The 22,612-nt window shown below is 31.0% G+C and overlaps 3 protein-coding genes across 10 annotated transcripts; 2 read left to right on the top strand and 1 right to left on the bottom strand.

Annotated features, from left to right (window-relative positions):
- The first annotated feature begins 625 nt into the window (after window positions 1–625).
- LOC130672256 (uncharacterized protein DDB_G0283357) lies at window positions 626–12,149 on the top strand. Of its 6 annotated transcripts, none has more exons than XM_057476704.1 (11): window positions 626–761; window positions 2,163–2,244; window positions 2,326–2,573; window positions 3,229–3,370; window positions 4,484–4,603; window positions 4,673–4,941; window positions 6,199–8,197; window positions 8,273–8,600; window positions 9,412–9,710; window positions 10,807–10,957; window positions 11,040–12,149. In XM_057476704.1, exons 3-11 carry the CDS (start codon window positions 2,344–2,346, stop codon window positions 11,042–11,044), a joined length of 3,543 nt encoding a protein of 1,180 aa, XP_057332687.1. In that variant the 5' UTR covers window positions 626–761; window positions 2,163–2,244; window positions 2,326–2,343; the 3' UTR covers window positions 11,045–12,149. The 6 variants fall into 6 exon arrangements, with proteins under 6 accessions (XP_057332687.1, XP_057332683.1, XP_057332688.1 ...); XM_057476700.1 differs by having other exon boundaries at window positions 2,316–2,573; XM_057476705.1 differs by having other exon boundaries at window positions 664–840.
- LOC130672258 (protein cereblon) lies at window positions 12,091–17,113 on the bottom strand. Its single transcript, XM_057476710.1, has 7 exons — window positions 16,972–17,113; window positions 16,268–16,837; window positions 16,153–16,208; window positions 15,154–15,501; window positions 14,803–15,055; window positions 13,636–13,984; window positions 12,091–13,563 (listed from the first exon to the last, which is right to left on the bottom strand). The coding sequence occupies exons 2-7, from the start codon at window positions 16,329–16,331 to the stop codon at window positions 13,329–13,331; spliced, it is 1,305 nt and encodes a 434-aa protein (XP_057332693.1). The 5' UTR covers window positions 16,332–16,837; window positions 16,972–17,113; the 3' UTR covers window positions 12,091–13,328.
- On the top strand, window positions 17,025–22,316 carry LOC130672257 (mediator of RNA polymerase II transcription subunit 26). Of its 3 annotated transcripts, none has more exons than XM_057476707.1 (3): window positions 17,025–17,092; window positions 17,906–17,980; window positions 18,059–22,316. In XM_057476707.1, exons 1-3 carry the CDS (start codon window positions 17,030–17,032, stop codon window positions 19,727–19,729), a joined length of 1,809 nt encoding a protein of 602 aa, XP_057332690.1. In that variant the 5' UTR covers window positions 17,025–17,029; the 3' UTR covers window positions 19,730–22,316. The 3 variants fall into 3 exon arrangements, with proteins under 3 accessions (XP_057332690.1, XP_057332691.1, XP_057332692.1); XM_057476708.1 differs by lacking the exon at window positions 17,025–17,092 and adding an exon at window positions 17,331–17,483; XM_057476709.1 differs by lacking the exon at window positions 17,025–17,092 and adding an exon at window positions 17,548–17,820.
- Window positions 22,317–22,612: the final 296 nt, after the last annotated feature.

Genomic DNA, 22,612 nt, shown 5'->3' with positions numbered 1-22,612 from the left:
TTATTAATTTTAAAATTTCTTAAATGCGCTTTTTTTTCAAATTTAATTTTTTAAATTATTTACTCGATTTATTAATAATTTTAAATTTGTCTGATGTCTGCTACACTACGAGTGTGAATGTAACAGACAGACAAATTTTAAATTATAAATAAATAGAGTAAATAATTTAAAAAATTAAATTTGAAAAAAATGCGCATTTAAGAAATTTAAAAATTAATAAGTGCATTTTTTATTAATTATTTACTCTATTTATTTATAATTTTAAATTCGTCTAATGTCTGCTACATTCCCACTCATTCAAATTTATGATCCTGAAGTTAGCAGACAATTAAAAATTTTATGATTTTATTTTGAACAATTAAATTTGAATAAAAAAAGAAAATGAAAAAATGCACATGTGGAAAATTAAAAAGACTATAAGTGCAATTTTTTTTAATATTTTTTTTTTATAATTTATCGTCTTTTAAAAAATCCAATAATTATTAGACGTCGGCTAACTTCAGTATAATTCAAATTTTCGTGTTTATTAAAAATTTGTATTTTAATCTACAACTTTTTAGTAATTAAAGAAAATTAAAATCCTAGACTAGAGTGCGCTAGTATCAAAAAAAAAATCTCTACTATACATCCGGTTTTGAGCGCTTGGTAGCCTGCGCACGCACATTTGTCGAGCAATCTCTCATATCGGGAATAAAAAATTTCACAGTCAACTATCTGTACCACAAAAGTATATTATTGTGTTGTGTTAAATAAGTTGAGACGTAAGTAAACACGAGTTTGTTAATTTATTTAACAATCAGTTAGCTGTCAAAGACCGAGCCTGCTAAGAAAATAAAAAAAGTAAACAAACAAGTTTTTCATTTTATTTAAATAAAATTAATCAAGTTTATGTTTTTTAAATTCGGGGTGAAAGCTATTGTTTTACTTCAAACAAAAGCAAAAAAAATATTAAGGTTAAAACAAAGTGATGGAGCTGCTAAACTTTTTTTTTTTACTACTATTATTATTATTATATATCTTAAATCAACGAATCAAATCAAGTGATCTACCATCAGCACCACCATCAACATACGTCGTCCTTTAAAACTTCGTATAACCAATAAATAAACGGTGGTAAAATATAAATATAAATACAATAATTTTTAAATATTCAAAAAAAAAAATTAAAAAAAAAAACTAGACAACTTGTAAACTTGTCGTGAATTTTCCCGTAGTAGCTGCCAGGAATCCTTGAAAAGAGAGAGAAGAAATCCTTTTCTCTTCCCCTCTTTTCTCTTTGTGCTCGGGAGTACCTTTAAATGTGTGCGTACATGACATACACAAACATATACATGTATGTATATACATATATATAAAGGCCATGTACCCTGTGTGTGTATGAGAAGGAGGTAAACGACAACAAAGACACGGAGAAACGTAACAAGAGTTAGATAAAGTAAGAAATAGACTAGAGAGAGAGCAAGCGCAAATTGTTAATCGAAAAACGGCAAAATTTTTTCTCACTTCATTTGTGCAATATATGTATATATTAATATATATGTAAATACAGTGGTGGACAAGGAAAAAAGTTGTTAAACTTTGAGGATCGATTTAAAAGTTTTGTTAAAAATTAATATCAAATCTAGTGTGAACTAGACTGTAGGGTGACGCTTCATAGGAACACAAGGCCCCGTTGTCCCGTGGAAGTCAATTTTTATTTTATATATATTTAATATTTATTTATTGTATATGTATGTGTATGTCAATAACGTTTTTATAAAACTCGTGACGAATTCTGACCGATCGTCTTCACCAGTATAGTATTTTAGCTCATGCTCTGACGTTTCTCGGGAGTTGACCGTCATATATATATATGTATATATATGTATATTAAATATATATAAGTAACGAAACAACAGCTGTTTCATTAGTTATTGGCTACGTAGTGATTTTTAATCGGTATATTTTTTATTAAACTTTTGGGCTCTGTCCTGTCAAATGTGACAGCAACTGTCAAAGTTAACACGCGTTATTTTTTACACGGATAACGGTTATTTTGTTGGGTACTCGCGTTTATTTTATTCGAAGGATCATTTGTCATTTATTTAGTGGGTTAATTTATATAAATTTTTATTTTTTAAACGATTGTGACGTTTGATTTTTTTTTTCATTTTTTTTTACAGAAATTGGTAACAACTGTTTGGATTTATTTACCGAATCGTAAAAAGTTTATGGGATTGTAGAGAAATTTTTGAAAAATTGTCTGTAAGTATTTAAACTGTTGAATTTATTGACGTTAATTGGATGTAAAATAAAAATGAATTTTTAAATTAAAGGATTTTTTAGCACAAATAAAAGTTTAAGATGTCGGTACTGAATTTGAGTGGCGATGATGCTGTTGAGTGTCCATTGTGCATGGAGCCATTGGAAGTTGATGATTTAAATTTTTTTCCGTGCACGTGCGGCTATCAAATTTGTCGATTCTGTTGGCATAGAATTCGTACTGATGAAAATGGATTGTGTCCAGCTTGTAGGAAGGCCTATTCGGAAAACCCCGCTGACTTTAAGCCCCTTACAAAAGAAGAAATTTCAAGGTAAAATTGTTATTTTTTATTTTATTTTCATGATAACAGCATTGAAACTTGAGACGTGTTCAGAAAAACACTGGAGAATTGTAATTATTTATCCAGATGATTAGTAAGTGGAGAGTCACGTGGTTTAATTAAAACCAGAGGAACGTAATATCTGAGACTGCAATTATCTTCGCCGCAGAGTTTATGAACGCATTGTGGTCGTCGAATTGTTCCTCTGGTTTGACTAAATAATATTTGTGAGCGGAGAAGTTGCATCTTTCTCTTCCAGAGTAAATTTCTGAATATGTCCTTAAAGTTTCAGTGGTTCTACAGCCAGTCGAAAGAAGATAATTTCAGTCCAGTGCCACAAATGTCTTCAGTCAGTGGGCAGAAAGTTTGTGTTTCGTCCCTTGAGAAGAAACAAATAATTTTTCTGCCCGCTGATTGTATTTATAATTTCTGTTTAACTTGTTTCTGACTGGCTGCTGATGAAACTTTAAGTTCCAGTGCTGGTAATCATGAAAAACTGGTGTGTAACTCAGGATGAAAGACGATTTCAGACTGCGGGTGATGTCAGCCAACTTCACCCTGGTCTGAAATCGTTTTGTTTTATCCCTCGTCACACGATCTACTATTTATTATTTATTTATGATCATTTATTTATATATGAATTCAGGTTAAAGGCTGAAAAACGTTTAAAAGATCAACAACGAAAGCAACGAGTTACCGAAAATCGTAAACATCTAGCCAATGTTAGAGTAGTTCAAAAAAATTTGGTCTTTGTTGTTGGCTTGCCGATGCGACTTGCTGAGGCCGATGTAAGTATTTAAATTAATCAAAGAAGCTGTTACCTTTTTATTTTATTTAAACAAACAGTTAATTTTAATCTTCACACTTTTCGTAAAAACAATTCAAATTTACGCTGGTAAGAAACTAATAATTTTAAAACCCCAACGGAAGTACGGCTATTTTAGCTTCCGACTAAAATATCTTACAGAAGTACAACAAATTAATAATAAATTTTAAATACTTGATCTAAGAATTAATATTAAATTCAACGTCAGTCAAAATTATCACGATCCATATCCATTTTTATGATCCTGCAGTTAGCAGACAATTTAAAATTTTTTGATTTTTTTTTTAACAATTAAATTTGACGAAAAAAAAAAACTAAAAATATGCACATGTAGAAAATTTAAAAAATTACAAGTGGAATTTTTTTAAATATTTTTTTTTTCACAATTTATCGTTTTTTAAAAAATCTAAAAATTATTAGACGTCGGCTCATTTCAGTATCATTCCATTTTTCCATATATTAGAAACAAATTGACAGTTTCTTGGATAATTAGTGTTATTATCAACTTTTATTTACAATTTTTGTACAACGTTTCGTCAGTTCCCCGACTTTTTCAAGTATTATCTTGTCTTTCCAAGTAAAAAAATTAATATTTTAAAACAGTTAATTAGAAAATTTACTACTTTCAAGTATGAAAAGGATAGAAGAGAATAATCATAGATTTTTCTATTCATTTCCCATGATTATTCGAAAATATTAAACAGCAAATATCAAACTCAGCTCCACCGTCCATCTTACGGCATTAAATTCTTGCCTTTCCAGTACTTAATAATAACACCAATTATCCAAGAAACTGTCAACTTATTTCTATTTAACGTCAGTGTGGAAATAAAATATAAATTCTAGATAGAACATGAATAATTAATTATTAAATTGCGTTGACCATAATAGAAAGTATTTAAAGATGTACAGATATTTTGAAAGTTTGAAAGGTATCAGTTTCTTTGAATAATTTTAAATTATTATTATCATTATACAGTAATAATTATTAATTAAGTGAAAAGAAATGTCCTTGAGTCTTCTTTTTTCACCTAAATTCCCCGATTCATAACAGTACTGACCATAAGTATTCTAGGTACTGAAAAGGCACGAATACTTTGGAAAATTTGGTAAAATTCACAAGGTCGTTATAAATCAAAGTACTTCGTATGCGGGTTCTCAAGGGCCTAGTGCATCTGCTTACGTCACTTATCAGGTAAAATTATATTTTATTTATTTATTTGAATTTAAAATGCAATGAAATAATGTTACATTCTTTATAAAGCGTCAAGAGGACGCGCTACGTGCCATCGAAGCCGTCAATAATATCGTCGTGGACGGCCGGACAATCAAGACATCTCTCGGTACGACTAAGTATTGTTCCCATTTTATGCGTAACCAGGCCTGTCCTAAGTCTGACTGTATGTATTTACACGACTTGGGTGATCAGGAAGCATCATTTACTAAAGAAGAAATGCACCAGGGTAAACATCAAGACTATGAACGTAAATTAGTCCAAGCTCTCCATGCTCAAACATCCACGCCATTAAATCGGTTTGTCTTCAAATTGTGCTATTTTTTTTTTTTTTTTTTTTTTAATACAGGGTGATCCTAAAATCGGTAAATAGCGTATATAACCATCCAGACAAAATTCAAGTCTCAAATCAAGACGAAATTTGAGACTAAAACCAAGACAATATTTTAGACAAAAAATTTAAAATAAACGTTAAATTGAAATTGAAACCAATTTCAAGGCTAAAATCAAGACAAAATCCTAGACGAAATTCAAGTCTCAAACCAAGACGAATATTCAAGACTAAAACCAACACAAGATTTAAGACAAAATCTTAGACAGCAACCACGACTTAATCCAAGACTAAAACCAAAACAATATTTTAGACAAAGAATTCAAAATAAACGTTAAATTGAAATTGAAACTCAATTCAAGACTAAAATTAATACGGAATCCGAGTAAAACTCAAGACAAAATTCTAGGCTAAAATTTTTTATGGATGGTGATATTTGCTATTCGCCAATTCGAATGTTTCAAAATAAATGACTATATTTGAATTAAATTCTATATAAAACAATTAGATGTGAACTTAGCCACACGCAACGCTGCCAAACTTATTATTTATTCTTCTACATTTTTTTAAATTTCTAAAACTCGTTTCTGATTGGCCACTGTGAATATTCAATAACTCCCACAATATTCAAAATTAAGAAATATTGTTCAGGAACTTTATGCTCAGAATTATCCCCTCAATCTAAATCTCACTGGTGTAAAACTAATTTTGGATCACCCTGTAGTCATATTTTTATTTCATAAATTATAATATTAATTATATTTTTAATGAAGGGATCACGGCTTTCTGATCAATTTAATTCAGTTGATTTATTTAAATTTCAATTGACATCTTCAGACCTTTTTTCTATATCATAAATACAATAAAATATGATACTGAACTTGGCCGACGTCTAATAATTTTTTCATTTTTTTCCGCGAAAATTTTTTTTTAAATTCTCATTTCCTCTACGAGTTCAACAAAAATACTCCTGTTTATTTTTCTCAGTAAGAAAGAGGTCGTGACGTTTCCCCTTAATGATTGCTATTAATAATTTCATATTTTTTATATATATATTCCATGATACAGAAAAAGTATCTGAAGATACTAAGATTTAAATAAAAAATCAATTAAGTTGATCAGAAAGTCGTTAGCCCCCAGTATAAAAACTATCCAGTCGTTTCGTAAATTCACAATAAAAAAATAAATGTTATTATTTGTAATTATAATAATAATTATTTATTAGGAAACCAATTTCACCACCAGTTGGGAATTCAATTCGCGAGAATGGCAGCACGTCTATCACAACTCAAATAAAAGAAGCCTGGCCGTCGTTACAACCTGGCCAGCCACCGCAAACTCTAACTCTGACTAAGGATTCATCAGCACAAGTAATAGACCATCAGCAGCAGCAGCTTCAGTCACAATCAAATGACACGAGTATTAATACAAATAGTAAATCATTACCGTCACACAGTAATGGTACGTCGCAGCAACAAAATAATAATAATAAAGGTGAATCTGGTAGTATAACGACGGAAAAAGGTTCTAGTTCACGTCGCGGTAAGAGTAATAGTGAAAGTAAAGCGCAAGCTGCTAGAAATAAACACAAAAATAATCAGAATAAAGAAAAACACGGCGCTGTCACCGGTACACGTACGACATCACGATCTGAATCGAGTAATTCGTCAAATAGTAATTCAAATGGCGCAAACACAACTCAGTCACACACTCACACGATCGATAATTCCCATCTAAATGGGCAAAAATTAGTTAAAAATTACAGCAACGACATGATAAATGGACAGGAACAGCAAACGTCCAGGTGTAAAAAAAATAATACCGAGCAACAGAATATTTACAAGGACAAGGACAATGATAATGATAACGACAATGACAATGAAATTGATAATGATATTGCCAATGAAATAGATAATGAAATTGAAATAGATAACGATCAACGACAGATAAACGTCAATAGTTCAACAACGAAAGAATTGGAGGAATCATTGTGTGAAATGAAATTAAACGGTATTGACAATGGAATTGGTGGTAACAGTTGTGGTAATTCTGAAAGTGACAGTGAGTTACTGAGAGAAGGCAGCACACCAGCAAGTACTGCTTCAAGTACCAGTACTTCTGATGACTTGGGATTGATAAATATAAGTACTGATAGACTTATTGTTGATGCTAATGTTTCTGATGATAATGATGAGTCTGATTTAATAAGCGATCCATCGCCAATTATCGGTACGAATTTAAATTTAAGCACTACCAGTCAAGTTGCACCACCCGGTCTTTATAATAGTAATAATAATAATAATCATATTAATAATAATAATAATATTAGCAATAATATTATCAATAGTAGTAGTAGTACGACAATGAATGGTACACAAGCACAAGTCAATCATAGATCAATTTTCCAGACAGACAACAATAGTTTCTTCAGTTCAAATACATTTCAAAAATTACCACCCAGTGTTATGTCACTGACATCAAACTCACAAACGACACCCTCGAATACTATTGACTGGACAACGACATCAACAACGGCCACGTGCTTGGCACCTATTCCAGATTCATTGCCGTCAGTTCACTCGAGCGAAGACTGGCAAGCGGCATTTGGGTTCCCTGTTGATAAATGTCGAACCAATAATTTAAATAACCATCAGCATCAACATCAGCATCATCGTCATCGTACATTAAGTCCTGCATCTTCTTCGTCGTCACCCAGTGTCGTGCCGTTCAATACCGAGAGTTTGCTGAGTGACGAGGACTATCTTGACACTCAGTACTCAACGACACAGTCCTCTAAATTACACAGTAATTACATCAGAGATCACAGTAGTGCACTTATCAATCCAACACCAGCCTCGAAATTTATGGCGGACTTTCAGCAAAATTCGTGTCAGCAGAGACTGCTGATGCAGGCACAACAGAATCAAGAAAACTGTCAGTATATTAAGCAAAATGGTCATACTTTGGACAGCACGATATTGATAAAAAAGGACATGGTTGATATGAAGCCGGAGGATGATCTAGGATTTGATCCATTTGATGAAATCCAGAAGGGTCTCGCAGAGCTTATGGAAAATGAAGCTCAGGTTCAGCAGCAAAGACAATTTCAACAGCAGCAGCAACACCAGCACCAGCATTTACACCAGAGGAGAGACGAACTCACAAGAGGATTACAGCATCAAGGCTTTCCTGCTCCGAGTTTAGCTCCCCCTCACTTTTCTCAGGTTTTTATCTTGAAATTAATTTTTAAATTTTAATGCAGGACATTTTTATCACAGCAGTGATTTAAAATTTCGCAGGTTGCACACTTGGCTCATCTACAACAGCAGGCACATCATCTGCAAAATCTTCAAGTACTACAACAATCGCACACAATATTATCACGTCTTCCACAGATGCTTCAACAACAGCCGACAAATAATGTTCAGACAACAGCACAGCCGACAATGTCTGTCGGTGGTAGCAATAATAGTCTAGGTGGTCAACGCAGTCGTTTACCACCACCAGGATTTCCCAGCTCAACTCCTAACCATATGAATTCATTTGGTTTGGGAATACCACGAGTTGCACCCACTACTAATTCACTGGGTACTCAACCACCGCAACAGACATCTTATCTTCCCAATGGTAATGTTCTGATTAATTAATTAATTAATTGAAATTTACTTTGACTCAATTATTTGTAAAATTAGAATTATTCATCGGTTTTCAAATTATTTGTAAATTTTAAACATAAAATTTTTATCTAACTTACGATTGAGTATAAAAAATTTATTAGAATAATTTTCCAATAATTCGAATAATTCAAAATTTACGATTGATTCGAAAACGAACGATTCATTCGATTTTTCCGTAAATTTTAAAAAATTTTTATCCATTTTCAAATTATTTGAAAATTTTCATATAATTCGATTGGAATTCGAATATTTGGTTCGAATTCCAAATATAAAATTTTTATGTAACTTACGATTAATTCGAAAACAGACGAATCATTCGATTTTTTCGTAAATTTTGAAAGATTAGTAAGTTTTCAATTATTTGTAAATTTTCGTATCATTCGATTGGATTTTAAACATTCGATTCGAATTTCGAGTACAAAATTTTTAAGTAACTTATAATTAATTCGAAAACGGACAAACAATTCGAATTATTCATCAGTTTTCAAATTATTTGTAAATTTTCGTATTTTTCGACTGGAATTCGAATTTAAAATATAAAATTTTTACGTCACGATTAAGGATAAAAAATTAATCACAATAATTTACAAATAATTCGACAACTCAAAAATTATTTAAAAACTTGCGAATAATTAAAAAATTAACTATTAATTTGAAAACGGACGAATAATTCGGATATTTAAAATTATTTGATTAGAATTTTGAATCGAATACAACTGAATCATTCGACACGACTAATTAATACGTTATCTATAAAATAGGTGTAAATAAATGTGTGAGTGATGCAGTATATGGTCTGAAAGATTGGTGTGATATAACTCAGCAACAATCAGCACATACACAGACCCACCAGCCGTTTCATCATCACCAGCAACAGCAGCAGCAGCAACAACTTCACCAGAAAAGTAGCTGGAATAATTTAGGACCAATAACAGACTGGACAACAATTGATCCTGCTATTGTAAGCTCGTCGAGACCTTTACAATTTCAAGCGGCAAGCACGTGGCAATTTTCACGATTCCATCCTACTATTCACAACGGGCCGCACAATACGCAACAGGTTAATTATATTTATTAATAAACTCATAAACAGATCGTCGGAATAATTAAAACATTTGGTTCTAAAAATACATTTGTAAATTTAGATGGATGTGCTGGTACTTGAGTTAAAATTATCTTCACTGAAAAATATAAATATATTTTAGCTTTTAAATTTATTTTTACAATTTTTAAAGAAGTTAAATGTCGTGGGGATGGAGCCTAAAAAGGACAAGATCAATTTTAACTCAGGTTCCTAAGTAGCACAGAACAACTTTAGGATGTCTGTTAAAAGGACAAAACATTTTTTTGTTGTATAAATAAGACATACAGATGTTGGTCCTGAGTCATAGGAAATTCGTGTTTTTTTTCTATCTTAAAAAAGTCATTGCAATTAAAAAATTATTTAGATGACTTAATTGCAATTTAGTTTTCGTCGTCTCTTGTGTCTAGTTTTTTAAGCAGATATTTTTTCGGTGACAAATTTCTGATCGTTGTCAGTATTTTGGTGCCTTGATAGGTCAAAAAACTGCTGTCTTATAGATGTCAAAAGGCCAAGTGTGCTACTTAGGAATTAATGTTTTTGAAATTCGATATCTAAGCGAATTATTAAAAAAAAAAAAATTCAAAAAATTGCACCTACAGATTTTTTAATTTTCTACATGTGCATTTTTTAGTTTTTTGTTTTTTTTTGTAATTTATTTGTTAAAAAAAAATCCAAAAATTTTTAATTATCTTCTGTCTTCACGATTCTGAAGTTAGCCGGTCTATTAATTTTTGGATTTTTTTTTAACAAATAAATTATTAAAAAAAAAATATTTGAAAAAATTACACTTACAGATTTTTTAATTTTCTACATGTGCATTTTTTAGTTTTTTCTTTTTTTGTAATTAATTCGTAAAAAAAAAAATCCAAGAACTTTCAATTGTCTACTGACTTCAGGATCATTGTCCGTTTTTCAATTAATGCTTCAATTTTTTTTAATTAAATGACAAAATTTTGATACACTCATGACAGTTGTCATTAAAAATTTTTAAAAGGGAGGGGGGGCTCATAATGCCCTCAAAGTATTCTTTAATTTTTAAAATCTCTAATAACAAATAAATGAATTAACTTAGGAAACAGATCCACCAGTACAACACTGGGCAATGCAACCACCACCAGGATTCGGTGGTCCAGCATCAAGTGGACAATTAAATGGACCGGCACAATCAAGCACAGCTGCACAACCGCACAGTAAACTTATTTCTGCAGGGTCAGAAATAGAAAGTAAGTTTATAAAAAAATACTTCAATAATTGAACTGTATAAACAATAAATGTTATTAATAAATTATTTAATTATAAATACAGATTGATAAATTTATTTGCCAACAACGAGACTGTTGTGTGTGATACGTCATTAATATTAAATATTGGAATGAGCCTTTGAATTTTTAAATAAAAAATTCAAATGGGACTGCGATATTAAATCAAGATTTACAAGATTATTTTATCTAATCGCACCCAAGGCTGACTTAGCACCCGATCTGCATAATTTTTAATTCTCCTCTCTACTAAATAAATTTAAATAAAAATTTATTATTAATATTAAACATTAAAAAACAAACAAAGATACGTTACGATTAAATATTCACGCGGTTTCTAATTATTTTTATCGTGTATTATTATAAGTAGATGATTAAACGCGAGTACTTTATTTTATTTATAATAAAACTTATTTTCTATCACGTGATTATTTATATACTTAGAGGAAAAAAGAAATTTATTGAACACATTTGCTTATATATCTTTTCACTTAATGATAAAATTAAAATATTAAACAGTAGTTGATTAATATAATTAATTAATTAAATTAATTATTCACGTGATGGAATTGCAATATTTAAATAAATAATTAATAAAATTAGCAGCGAGTACGCGTGCCTAATTCGTGACTAATCTCTAAATAGAGACAGAGAAAAAATTATAATAGAAAGAAATATGAAAAATATGTAAAATAAATACTCGGCGAATTTAATTTAATAGATAAAATATTTGAAAATATCAGCAGTTTGTTTGGCAATTTGTCCTTTGGTTTTTTTTAAAAAGAGAAAAAAAATAAACAAATAAGACGTCATGTCTCACACAACAAGACTTTGTAAAATAATAAAAAAAAAAAATCAAGATTAATGAGGGAGATAAAAGAAATATGAAAGGATAAAAAAATGATATAAATTTGTGTACAAGTATTTGCGATAAGGTGCAATAAAAAGCACTTGAACTAAACTACTAATTAATAATCGCAACTAACGATACAACGTGTAATTTTTGCGAGTAATCTCGAAGCGTTTTAACGAGGTTTACTTGGCATTGAAACAAACAGATTTGAAAATTAAATAAATAAAAAACGTTCACTGCGATATACTGGTGAAAATATAAATATATATATAAATAGGTTTAATTATTAATTATTATTATTATTATTATATAAATATATAAATAAATATATTAAATAAATTATCCATAAGGTGGTCGATAAATATACGATATATGAACGCAAAAGTTTAACCTATTTTTATCCTTGCCTTAAATTAAGACCGGCACTGTCCTTATTGTGGAGTAAGACCTGGTACTTGATCAGGGAACCAGTACTCGATTGCTCCATATATTTGTATAGATATATTTAGTAAAATTTAGTAAATATAGAATTCAAAGACGTGAGTGACCGGGTACTAGTTCCCTGGTCGGGCACTGGGTCTCTTACCTCACGTACACAATTAATGTAAGAAAACTTTGTCCAGGTTTTTCTCTTAAATATATCAATGACATCCTGAGTAGAAAACCTAGACTGACAGTTTTGACAAATGACTTTTACATTTTTTATCAGCAATCGCAGCACATATTGGGCCAGTTGGGCCGGACTAGGTCCTTAGTGAACTTAATAAGTTACTAAAAGTACTTACTTAAGTTTTCGACCAAACACTTGTCAGATACTAAGCAACTTTTATTGTGACGTAATTTTATTTAGTATCGCGTTGCAAAATTCATTTATAAATTATAAACAAACAGAAGCTTCAACTAAAAGATTTTATTAATTTATTTATTTTTTTTTTATGTGAAATAAAATAATTCCTCAGGGAGGATCAAAGTTTTATAACTGCTCAGTATGAGTTTTTTTTAATTTATATTTCACTGATACGAGCTATAAAAAATATTTTAAAATTATAAAGTTATACTGTAGGTAAACAAATACGGTGATGGCAATACGACTAGCAAAAGTCAGTAATTGTGTCCAGACAGAAACGCGCTGCACTCAGTCGCGCAGTTTATTTTTTTTACACTGAGTAACTTGCTAAGTTTACTAAGAACAGTTCGGCCAAACAGGTCCATTGTCTGAGCCTGCGACGCGTTTGTTTATAATTTTTATCTCCATCACCAAAAATTTAAGGGAACAGATATCGCGAAATTTGAAAAATTAGAAAGAGGTTTTCTACTGAGGATGTAGATATGAATTCTGTTAACCTTAATTATGATCCATGTCTCTAAGAAAAAAAACATCGACAAGAATGTCGGAAACTTCCTCTCCATGGTAAGTTTTTAGAAAACTTTAATATTTATAGTAGATAGAATAATACAAAACAATAAACTTTTTAAACATGATCAATAAATATTAGAGTACGGAGGTAAGAATTCAGCGTCAGATTGATCATTATTTTCGTTATTTTCATCATCTGAATCCCATTCATCACAATAATGACTCTCTCTTTCACCCCAGGCTAGAGAGGTGCGCGTCAGGCCCCAGAATGATTGTGGCTTTAAATCACGTCGTGTTGCTGTGAATCTCCAGCCCATATGGAAACGACATCCACCACAATGTGCTATTGTCCAGGCATAACTAAATATAAATTTAAATTTTAATATCACAATATTGCAATATAAATTATTTCTTTTTTACAATAAAATTTACCCAGGAAACCAACTGTACTCTGTTGAAGCCGGCGCATTGTCAAGTACCAGCGCCTGTGCTTTATGAAGTGTTACTGTTTCATGTATCGCTCCAGCGGGATTGCAGTACGCACTCTGCACACCTTCTTCATTCATTTGGAAGACGTCTGTTTGTCTTGCAACTTTGGCACCACATCGTTTGCAAACAAAAATATTATTTGCCAATTTACGGAGTAGTTTTTCTTCTCTCTGGAGTCTAAATATCACTGAATCTATTTCGAGAAGCGAAAGAGCTGTCTTGGGTGTGATAACTAAATTCTGCGCTACCCAAAATGATAACTCTGTTGGATCACTTGGAATGTTCCCTCCTTCTGATAAAAATTAAAAATAATTATTATACTTTTTAATTATTGTAATAAAATTTACAGTGGCCACAAAGAAATTATTCCAAGATTCCCTACTTCCCGGTTTTCCAATAAAGTTTTTCACATTTTCCCTGATTCAGAAATTCAAAGTTTTTATTATTTTTTCATTGTCGATAATTAAATCTGATGATTAAATCATGAGAAACCAAAAAAAGTCAATAAAATAAATTAATATGGCCTACTTTTGATTACTCGATGTTAAAAATACGTAAGTTAAAATATTTAATAAGAAATTTAATGATTAAAATAAATTCAAAGTACACAAGTCACAAAAATTAAGGGATATTTAAAAAATTCCAAATTTCATGTGATTTTCCGCAGGCTGTAACTCGAAGGAAAATGGTCGTACGACAAAAACAAAAAAGGCAAATTGTAGCTTCAAGTGTCTGGTTTTCTGATCTGGTCTTTAAATTTTTTTACTATGCACGATTCTGGAGTAATCAAAAGTCAATCATAATTATCGAAAAAAATTTATTGAAGCCCGTAGACAGTTTCTAAGACGAGCATAAATTTGGAAATTTTTTTTCTATGGTTTTCTAAGGATTACTCCGGAACCGCGCGTAATAAAAAAAATTTTAAGACCAGATCAGAAAACTAGACACTTGGAGCTACAATTTGCCTTCGAGTTACCGCCTGTTAAATTCACTTAAAAATTAAAAAATGTTGAATTGTCGCAATTAAATTTCCAGATACTTTTTAAAATTCCCTGATAATTCCTGACATTTCCAGTTTGTGACCACCCTGAATTTGAAACATCATCTTACTTGACTGTAAGAACTTTAAATAATTATGAATTTTTGCAGACAGTCTTTTAGGGTCATAGAGATGATAGACCCAAGAAGGCCAGGGTGTTAAAGCAGCGTCAATTCTCGCAACTTTATTCAGTCTCTTAATATTACGATCTGTTGTCGGTCCTCGTAACCGATCTAAAGACGCAATACGACTTTCATAATTAGGTGATCCCAATTCAACTTCCGGTAATATCTTGACATCAGCGACAGGTATCCTTCCCGTAGTCTTGCAATTAAAATTTACAAAATCATTCAATCAATCAGTTGTCTAAAAAAAATTAACAGATGTTTTGACTGCTCGCTTGAATAAAATAAAAGACTCACATTTTTTATACGTATTATTTTAAATCGCTGTCTGCCTTTGGCTTTGACGCGCACTTCCTCCAGCCCATGAATCAAAGATTCCTCAGTGTACTCATAAATTTCTGCAGTTGTGCCCACACTATTTACATCTCGAACACAGACGACTCCGAAGGTTCGATCCTTGGCAATACACTGACGCAACATTTCAATAGGCCGTGAATTACGAGCGACAATAGGCAAAGTACCACCGGGAAAAAGTACCAGCCATCTTGGTCGCGTTGATTCTGGTGGCCACAGAGGTAAATTTACATAGATTCCATTGTCTAGCAACGTCCTGCCACGAAGTACTTGTAAATTGTCACCTAAATACTGTCAACAATTAAATTATTACTATTAATGAGCTTCAATTTTGTCTTAGCGGTAAGAGGGCAAACTTCTTGGCCTCCATAGTGGATTTGTTTATTATTCAAAAATTTTACGATATACTTTTTTATTTTCTATGCTCAAAAGTTTAAATAAATCTCAGGTTACTCATAGAATTTATCAATACAGAGTGGCCACAAAGAATGACACTGAAATTAGCCGGCGTCTAATAATTTTTTTAAATTCGAAAAATTATAAAACAAAAAATTGCACATAGTTTTTTTTTTTCTACATGTGCATTTTTTTTTATCGACGGAAAACAAAACTCAAAATCACTAATTGTCTGTTAACTTCAAAAATTAAGTTCTCCATTAAATAAAATTTGAATATTTGAAAGCTGATCATAATTTTCTCCATTCGAATCGAGTAATTTTGTTACAAATAATTCAAAAATTTTCGGACAATCCAAAAATCGTCAACTAATTCAAATTTTAAAATTATTCGATTCGCTTCGACGCCCCAATATTTAAACCATTGGAGCTTAAATTCAATAAAACGTAAAATGTAAATTACACCTAAATATGAAAAACAAAAAACCCAAATTTAAAATTCCATTAAAATGGAATCCACTAGAATTTACTTCACTAAAATACTTACTGAGTGAGACGTAGCCAATGTCATATCAAATGTATTGTCAAGTGGTACCTGGGAGTCTGAAATTATCATCAATAAATAAAAAAACAAATAAACAATAAAAATAAAAATAATTTACCATCATCTTCATTTAAAATTTCTCCATCCCCCTGATCATCATTCAACTCGACAATTTCCTCCATCTCCACTCCAATATCAATACCATAAATCCGTCATCAATAAACACGAATATTTAAAAAAAAAAACAATTTTTTTTTATTATTATTATTAAATTATTTATATTTACAATCCACAAGATGGTGGTTCAAAACTCCACTTGCTTAAAATAAAGGCTTATTTACAATTACATATATTTAAAAAAACATAAATAAAATAATACGTAAAAATAATTGAAGACAGCGCTTAAGTTTTTAGCTCGAAGGGACTCGAACTTCCACGAGCGACCACGAGTTAATAAAAGTCATAGGAATTATACGATCGTCTGGGTCCGGAGAGGGGTTACGGCTTTGGTGATAGAGCAGAGTATGAGGCTCCGAGCACGTCGGCAGCACTTGAGAGGCAGGGAGGGCTTGACGAACGAACCAAGTCACTCAGCAGTTCGGTGTCGTCGCCATTGCCAGTGCGTTCTCGCCCTCGCTGGCCCTCGCATCGAAGTGAGACTCGTGTGCGGCGTGGAGACGACTCAGGACTACATATATTTATTTATATATATATACATACTCAATATATTATTATTATCATCATCATTATTGTTATTATAATATATATATATATATATTCATATATATATATATAATACATAATTAAACTTGAACATATTACCACATATACTGAACACCCACAATTCCTTCCCGACGAGGGCCTTCTGTGTGCCCTACCGATGCAGAGATATTGCACCGAACTCACCGAAAGATTGTTGAAATCCCTTGACAAGGAGTACAATGTAAGTAACGCGCGGGTTTTAAATCCGCCGATTGATAATTCATTGAGTCGCGGATTTTAAATATTTAAATTTGAATAACAAAAAGTATTTTAACTTTACACAAAACCTAACCCTAGTATCAACTCTATCAGCTGAACGATAAAAGTTACCTACGTCTAATTGGAATTGTTTATATTGGATTGGATCTGCTGGCTGGTGATGTGCTCCGATGCTGGTTATACTCCGCACTAGAGTTCTAACTACGTCGCCGTCCGCTCAGGCAAACGGCTATCGGGCCACTCTCGCAACTGTGCGCCGTGTGCCTGTAGCCGTGGCATGCGCTACACACTAAAACACTCACTCATTTACGTCTGTGTTACAAGTCATCATGTGTGCTGGTGATTTTTGCTACGTACGTGTGCAACTGTGCTACTGACACCATCAGACAATTCAGACACTAACGTCTCTTTCATAAGTGTGTGTGTGTGTGAGTGGATGATGTAGAACACACAAAATGACCATGAAAAAAAATATATTTTTTTATTTAGGCGAATTGTTTTATCAAAATTGTTAGCTTGGGTGGCTGGTTTTTCGAGATATTCAATGACACTTGGAGTTGATGAATCCTTTCACTCGATGTAGAACTGGACATTTTTTTTTTATCAGTCGTATTGGATTTCCAATTTTCTTTTTTTATTGGCTTGTGTTTATCTTTTAGATATGGAGGAGATAAAATATATTAATTTTAGGTCCCATACCAGATTTATATTTTAAAAAACTCATAGTTTCCTGGTACAATATTTAGTTTTAAATTTATTATTATTTTAATTGCAGGTCGTCGACATGGGAGCCGTCGTGGATGTCATTACGGCCCTGGAGAAGAAGATTATTACTAAAGAAGTGCTCGAGGTATTTAATAAACAAATAAAATTGATTATTTTATAAATTAATATGAATTGTAAATAATAATAATAAATAATAAAACAGGAAACGCGGCTGGGTAAACACATCAATGAGCTCAGACGAAAAACGACGAACGAAGCTCTGGCGAAACGTGCCAAAGATTTGGTACGATGGTGGCGTGACACCGTGTTACCGTCATCTGGACAACAGCACGGGCCAAATCCACCAACAGCACCTCCAAATCCCATAGTAATAGACAACACCTCGTCCCATCAGACATTAAATGGAACAAAACCAGCGAGTCCACTGGTAACAGCAGCACGTACAGTTAAACCACGTAGTCCAGTACCAGGATCTGCGGCGACGCGGATAAAACCCCAGAGTCCATTGATGCGTGATGCAACAACAGCACAATTTTCAGTGGCTAGTAAAAATATCAGCCCATCGTTGTCACTTAATAGTGATTCATGTTCACCAAATTCAACACCTATAAAACTGCCAATAGTTACGTCAAATTATAAACTAAATACAGCTGGTTCGCCAAAGTTAAGTGGTACCAGTAATCAAAATCATTCAATAGAAGCAGTACCAAGAACTCACAGTTCAAATAAACGTTTACGAAAAGAAGATACTCAACAGCAACAAATAATAAATTCACCTCATCAGCAACAGTATGACGTTAACTCGACATCTAGAGACGAGCTTACGAGTATTACTGTTCCAGTTGCTAAAAAACAACGTGTCAATGGTGATATAAACATAAATACTAACTCGCAAGTGCCTAATAGCCCGTCTTCGTCGTCGACTAGTACGCGAAATGAGGGTATCGTTAATCCAGTGGTGGACTCGAGTTTGTCTGGTAATTTAAGTACTGGAACAGCGACCGCTAAAACAGAACCCGTACCACCGGTAGGACCAAAAAAACGTGGACGAAAAAAAGGAAGTAAATCAATAAAAAGTCAATCGTTGTCTGAGGATCGTGTAAAAGAAAAATTAGCGAGTATATCGCGTAATCCAAAATTAAAAACAACACAGGAGATACTTGCGGACATACAAGTGCGCAATGTCAGTGGCGCACTTGGTACCACAACTGGTCCTGGTCAACTGAAACGCGAGCCTCCGACAACTGATGAAATTTTACGGAATACGGAGATTAATAATCGTAATCTTGCCTCGAATAACAACACGCGTACGAAAAGTCAAACGATAAATCGTTATGAATCTCAACGTTTATCTGCTGGCAATATTACCACCGCGGCTGGACCTGGTACCGATCAACATCCTGACACTGATGGGGTCAAAGCTGAACGAGTCGCAGAACCAGATCCTCCATCGATAGAAGTCACCCTCAAAGAAATTCTCTCCAAGTTACCGCCGTTGGATCTCGACGCTATAAGATGGAGCGACGATGAAACGAACAACGAGGATGAGCATGAGCATAAACTTGATGACCAGGACAGTACGACAACGGCTGATTGTATAAAAATAACTGATGATCAAGTAGAACGTCTTCACACAGAGTGTATTGAAAGTTTGAATGGTAATTTTCAAGTAAAACTTAATAAAAAATCAGTGAATAAGGAGGTAGTTGATGATATTGATGAATCTGTTAGTAATAAAATTGTTGGTGTGTACAAACGTCGTGTTGTTGATGACGATACGGAACGTGAGTTTAGAGAGTGGCATGAAATGCTGGCAAGACCCAGTTTCGATGGCCAAATTCTCCACATATTGCCTTACGTTATCATCGATTAATTATTATTAGTTATTATTATTATTATTATCATTATTATATTATTTTGATTATTATCTAAGTGCATAAGCAATTTTTTTTACATAAATCGTATTGTAATAAAAATCGCGATTAAATTTAAACAAAATTTTTTTTTTTCATCCACATCCAGAAATTATTATTTTTTTTTTTTAAGTAATTGGTCTTCCTGGGATTAATTTTAAAAAAATCTATCGCGAAAATTGGAAATACGATTTAAATGTAAAGAAAAAAAATAAATAAATAATATTTTTAAATGTAAACTACTGAGCCACGGTGTACATTTTATATATTAATTATTTAATTTGTCATTAATAAACTTGTCAGATTTTTTTTTCTTGTTTTGAGTCCCGGCATTGAGTGTCAACGCTGAGAAATTGTTTTTATTTTATCTTTTTAATTAAAATTAGTTTGTTTTCATTTTATTGATATTAATATAAATAATAAATATCTTTACCTTATAAATATATATATATATATATATATATATATATATATATACATATGTATATGTATATATAAATATGTAATAAGTACATTGTAAATAGTAGTTTGTAAAAGATATTATTGTTCCAAGGGGATGATAAGTCTCGAAAACGAGTCCTGCGACGCGAGTTTTATATAAAAAAAATTACAAATAATTAAAATATATATAAAAAAAAAAATAATAAATATTAAAATATCTCAATCGAATAATGTCTATCAGACAAAGACTGAAAGAGAAATAAATTAAATGGCGTATGTGGGACTACTGATACATTTAAACAATAAAATGCAAACAAAGTTAATGAAAATAAAATTTAATTAATAAAAAAATTAATTTTGAATTAATAAATATATGTATTAAATGACACAGGCTGTGTTGTTTGTTTACAATAATAAAATACGAGGGTGTCAGCATATTCAATTTATCTTTTACATAAATATATGATAGTCTAGTCGAAACTCCGGAGTAGGAGACATTTTCGAAAGCTGCAAATTTCTACGAAATTCAAAAGTCATCCCAGGGGTTGAAAAAAAATAAAAACAGATTTTTTGCAAATATTTCAGACAAAAAAAAATTTTTTGAAACTCGAAGAAAATTTGGAGAGGAAAGAAGTTTACATAAAAATATATAAGGAATTTTTTTTGTATCTGTAAAAAAACGTAAATTTTTGAAATTTTGAACTTGAATTTACGGAATTTTTTATGCGCTACTGAAGTAGAAAAAAATGCGCATAAAACTTCAGTGAATTTAAGATTAGAAATTTTGAAAATCTATTACGTTATTTTTTAAGACAAAAAAAAAATTCTTATACTTTTTTGTGTGAATTTTTTTTCTCTGCAAGTTTTGTTTTACAAATTTTTTACAAATTTTTTTTGTTTATGAAATATTTTCAAAAAATCTGATTAATTTTTTTTCCATCAACCCCTGGGTTGATGACTTTTTTATTTTGGACAAATTTGCACCAACTTTCGAGAAGTCTCTGGTTTCGGAAGCTCGACTGGACAATAAATTGAATAATAATCATAAGCGGACATAAAGTAAATTAATATTCTTAATTTAAATGAAATTTTTTATTTGTTCAAAAATTAATTTTTTTTTAATTACGTATTTGAATTTTTCGAAGCGTCTTTTTAATCAATCAAATTATGGTTACTTACCTCAGCTTGATCTATTTTAGGTCATAAAAATTTTTATCTAATAATTTTTTAATAAAAAACGTAACAATTCGTTTTAGTCAAATTATTATATTTTACTCCAGACCAGTTTTTAAATTCAAAAGTTTTTTAAATCAGGTATACTTTAGGATGAGTGAATTTTGGATTTAACTAAATTTTGAATCGAAAAACTGGAGCTTAATTATAAAAACAAAAAATTATTAGAAACTCGTAAGTAGTGAAATTTATTGTTACTTAAAATATCAATTATCTAATTCGTTTTCATGGTATAAATTAATTACTTATCATTTAAAAGTATGCACCCAAAAATTTTGAAATGTTGATATTTTAAAAATAAAAAATTTTTTCCATATTGAAATTTTTTATTTGAAAATAAAAAATTTGATTGTCGGGTTTTTCTATCGTAATTATATAAGTGTGAGTGTGACTGTCAACCGGGAATTTTTCAAATTTTTGAATAAATAAATAAAATGTAAGTAGAATAAAAATTACGTGCGTATTTAGAGCCAATTTTTCAAAACGGGTTTATTTTTAATCCGGGTTTTAATTATTATTGCTGGTATATCTATATATTATTAATATATAGACATACCAGCAATACAAATTTAAACGCGGATAAAATTAATCTGTTTAAAAAACTGGCCCTTCGATCAATTCAAAATTTGACGCGCATTTTTTAAAATTTTAATTCATTTATTTATTTAAAATTCATAAAATGTCTCATGTCTGTTACATTCACACTCATGTAATTATTAAAATTATTAAGTGTTAATAATTATCGATTATTAACTTTAGCTCAATTGTAATTTTCTATTATTAATTATTATAATAAATATGACAATCTATAAATAAAATGTTAAAATAAAATTAAAATTTTTATGACCGAAACCGTATAATTAATATAAATTTATTGAATTTTAATTAATTAATTAACACAAAGATAAAAACTTATGTCTGTTTATGTTTTATTTAAAAATAATAAAATCTATTGATTTTATTTAAATAAAATTAAATGTGGGACGTAAATAAATTTTCAGCGTTATCAGATAAACGAACAACAAAAATATAAGAATATATATAATAAAAGAAATAAAAAAATTATATAATATTTGTATTTCTCATTCAATATAGTTTTTTGATCAATCATACACTTTTACTTATTTCAGTATTCAAATTCCGCGCGCTTTTACGCGCGCCATTTTTAA

This window comes from Microplitis mediator, chromosome 7 (assembly GCF_029852145.1).
Source record: "Microplitis mediator isolate UGA2020A chromosome 7, iyMicMedi2.1, whole genome shotgun sequence".
Lineage (NCBI taxonomy): Eukaryota > Metazoa > Arthropoda > Insecta > Hymenoptera > Braconidae > Microplitis > Microplitis mediator.
This window is presented reverse-complemented; position numbering and strand designations above follow the sequence as displayed.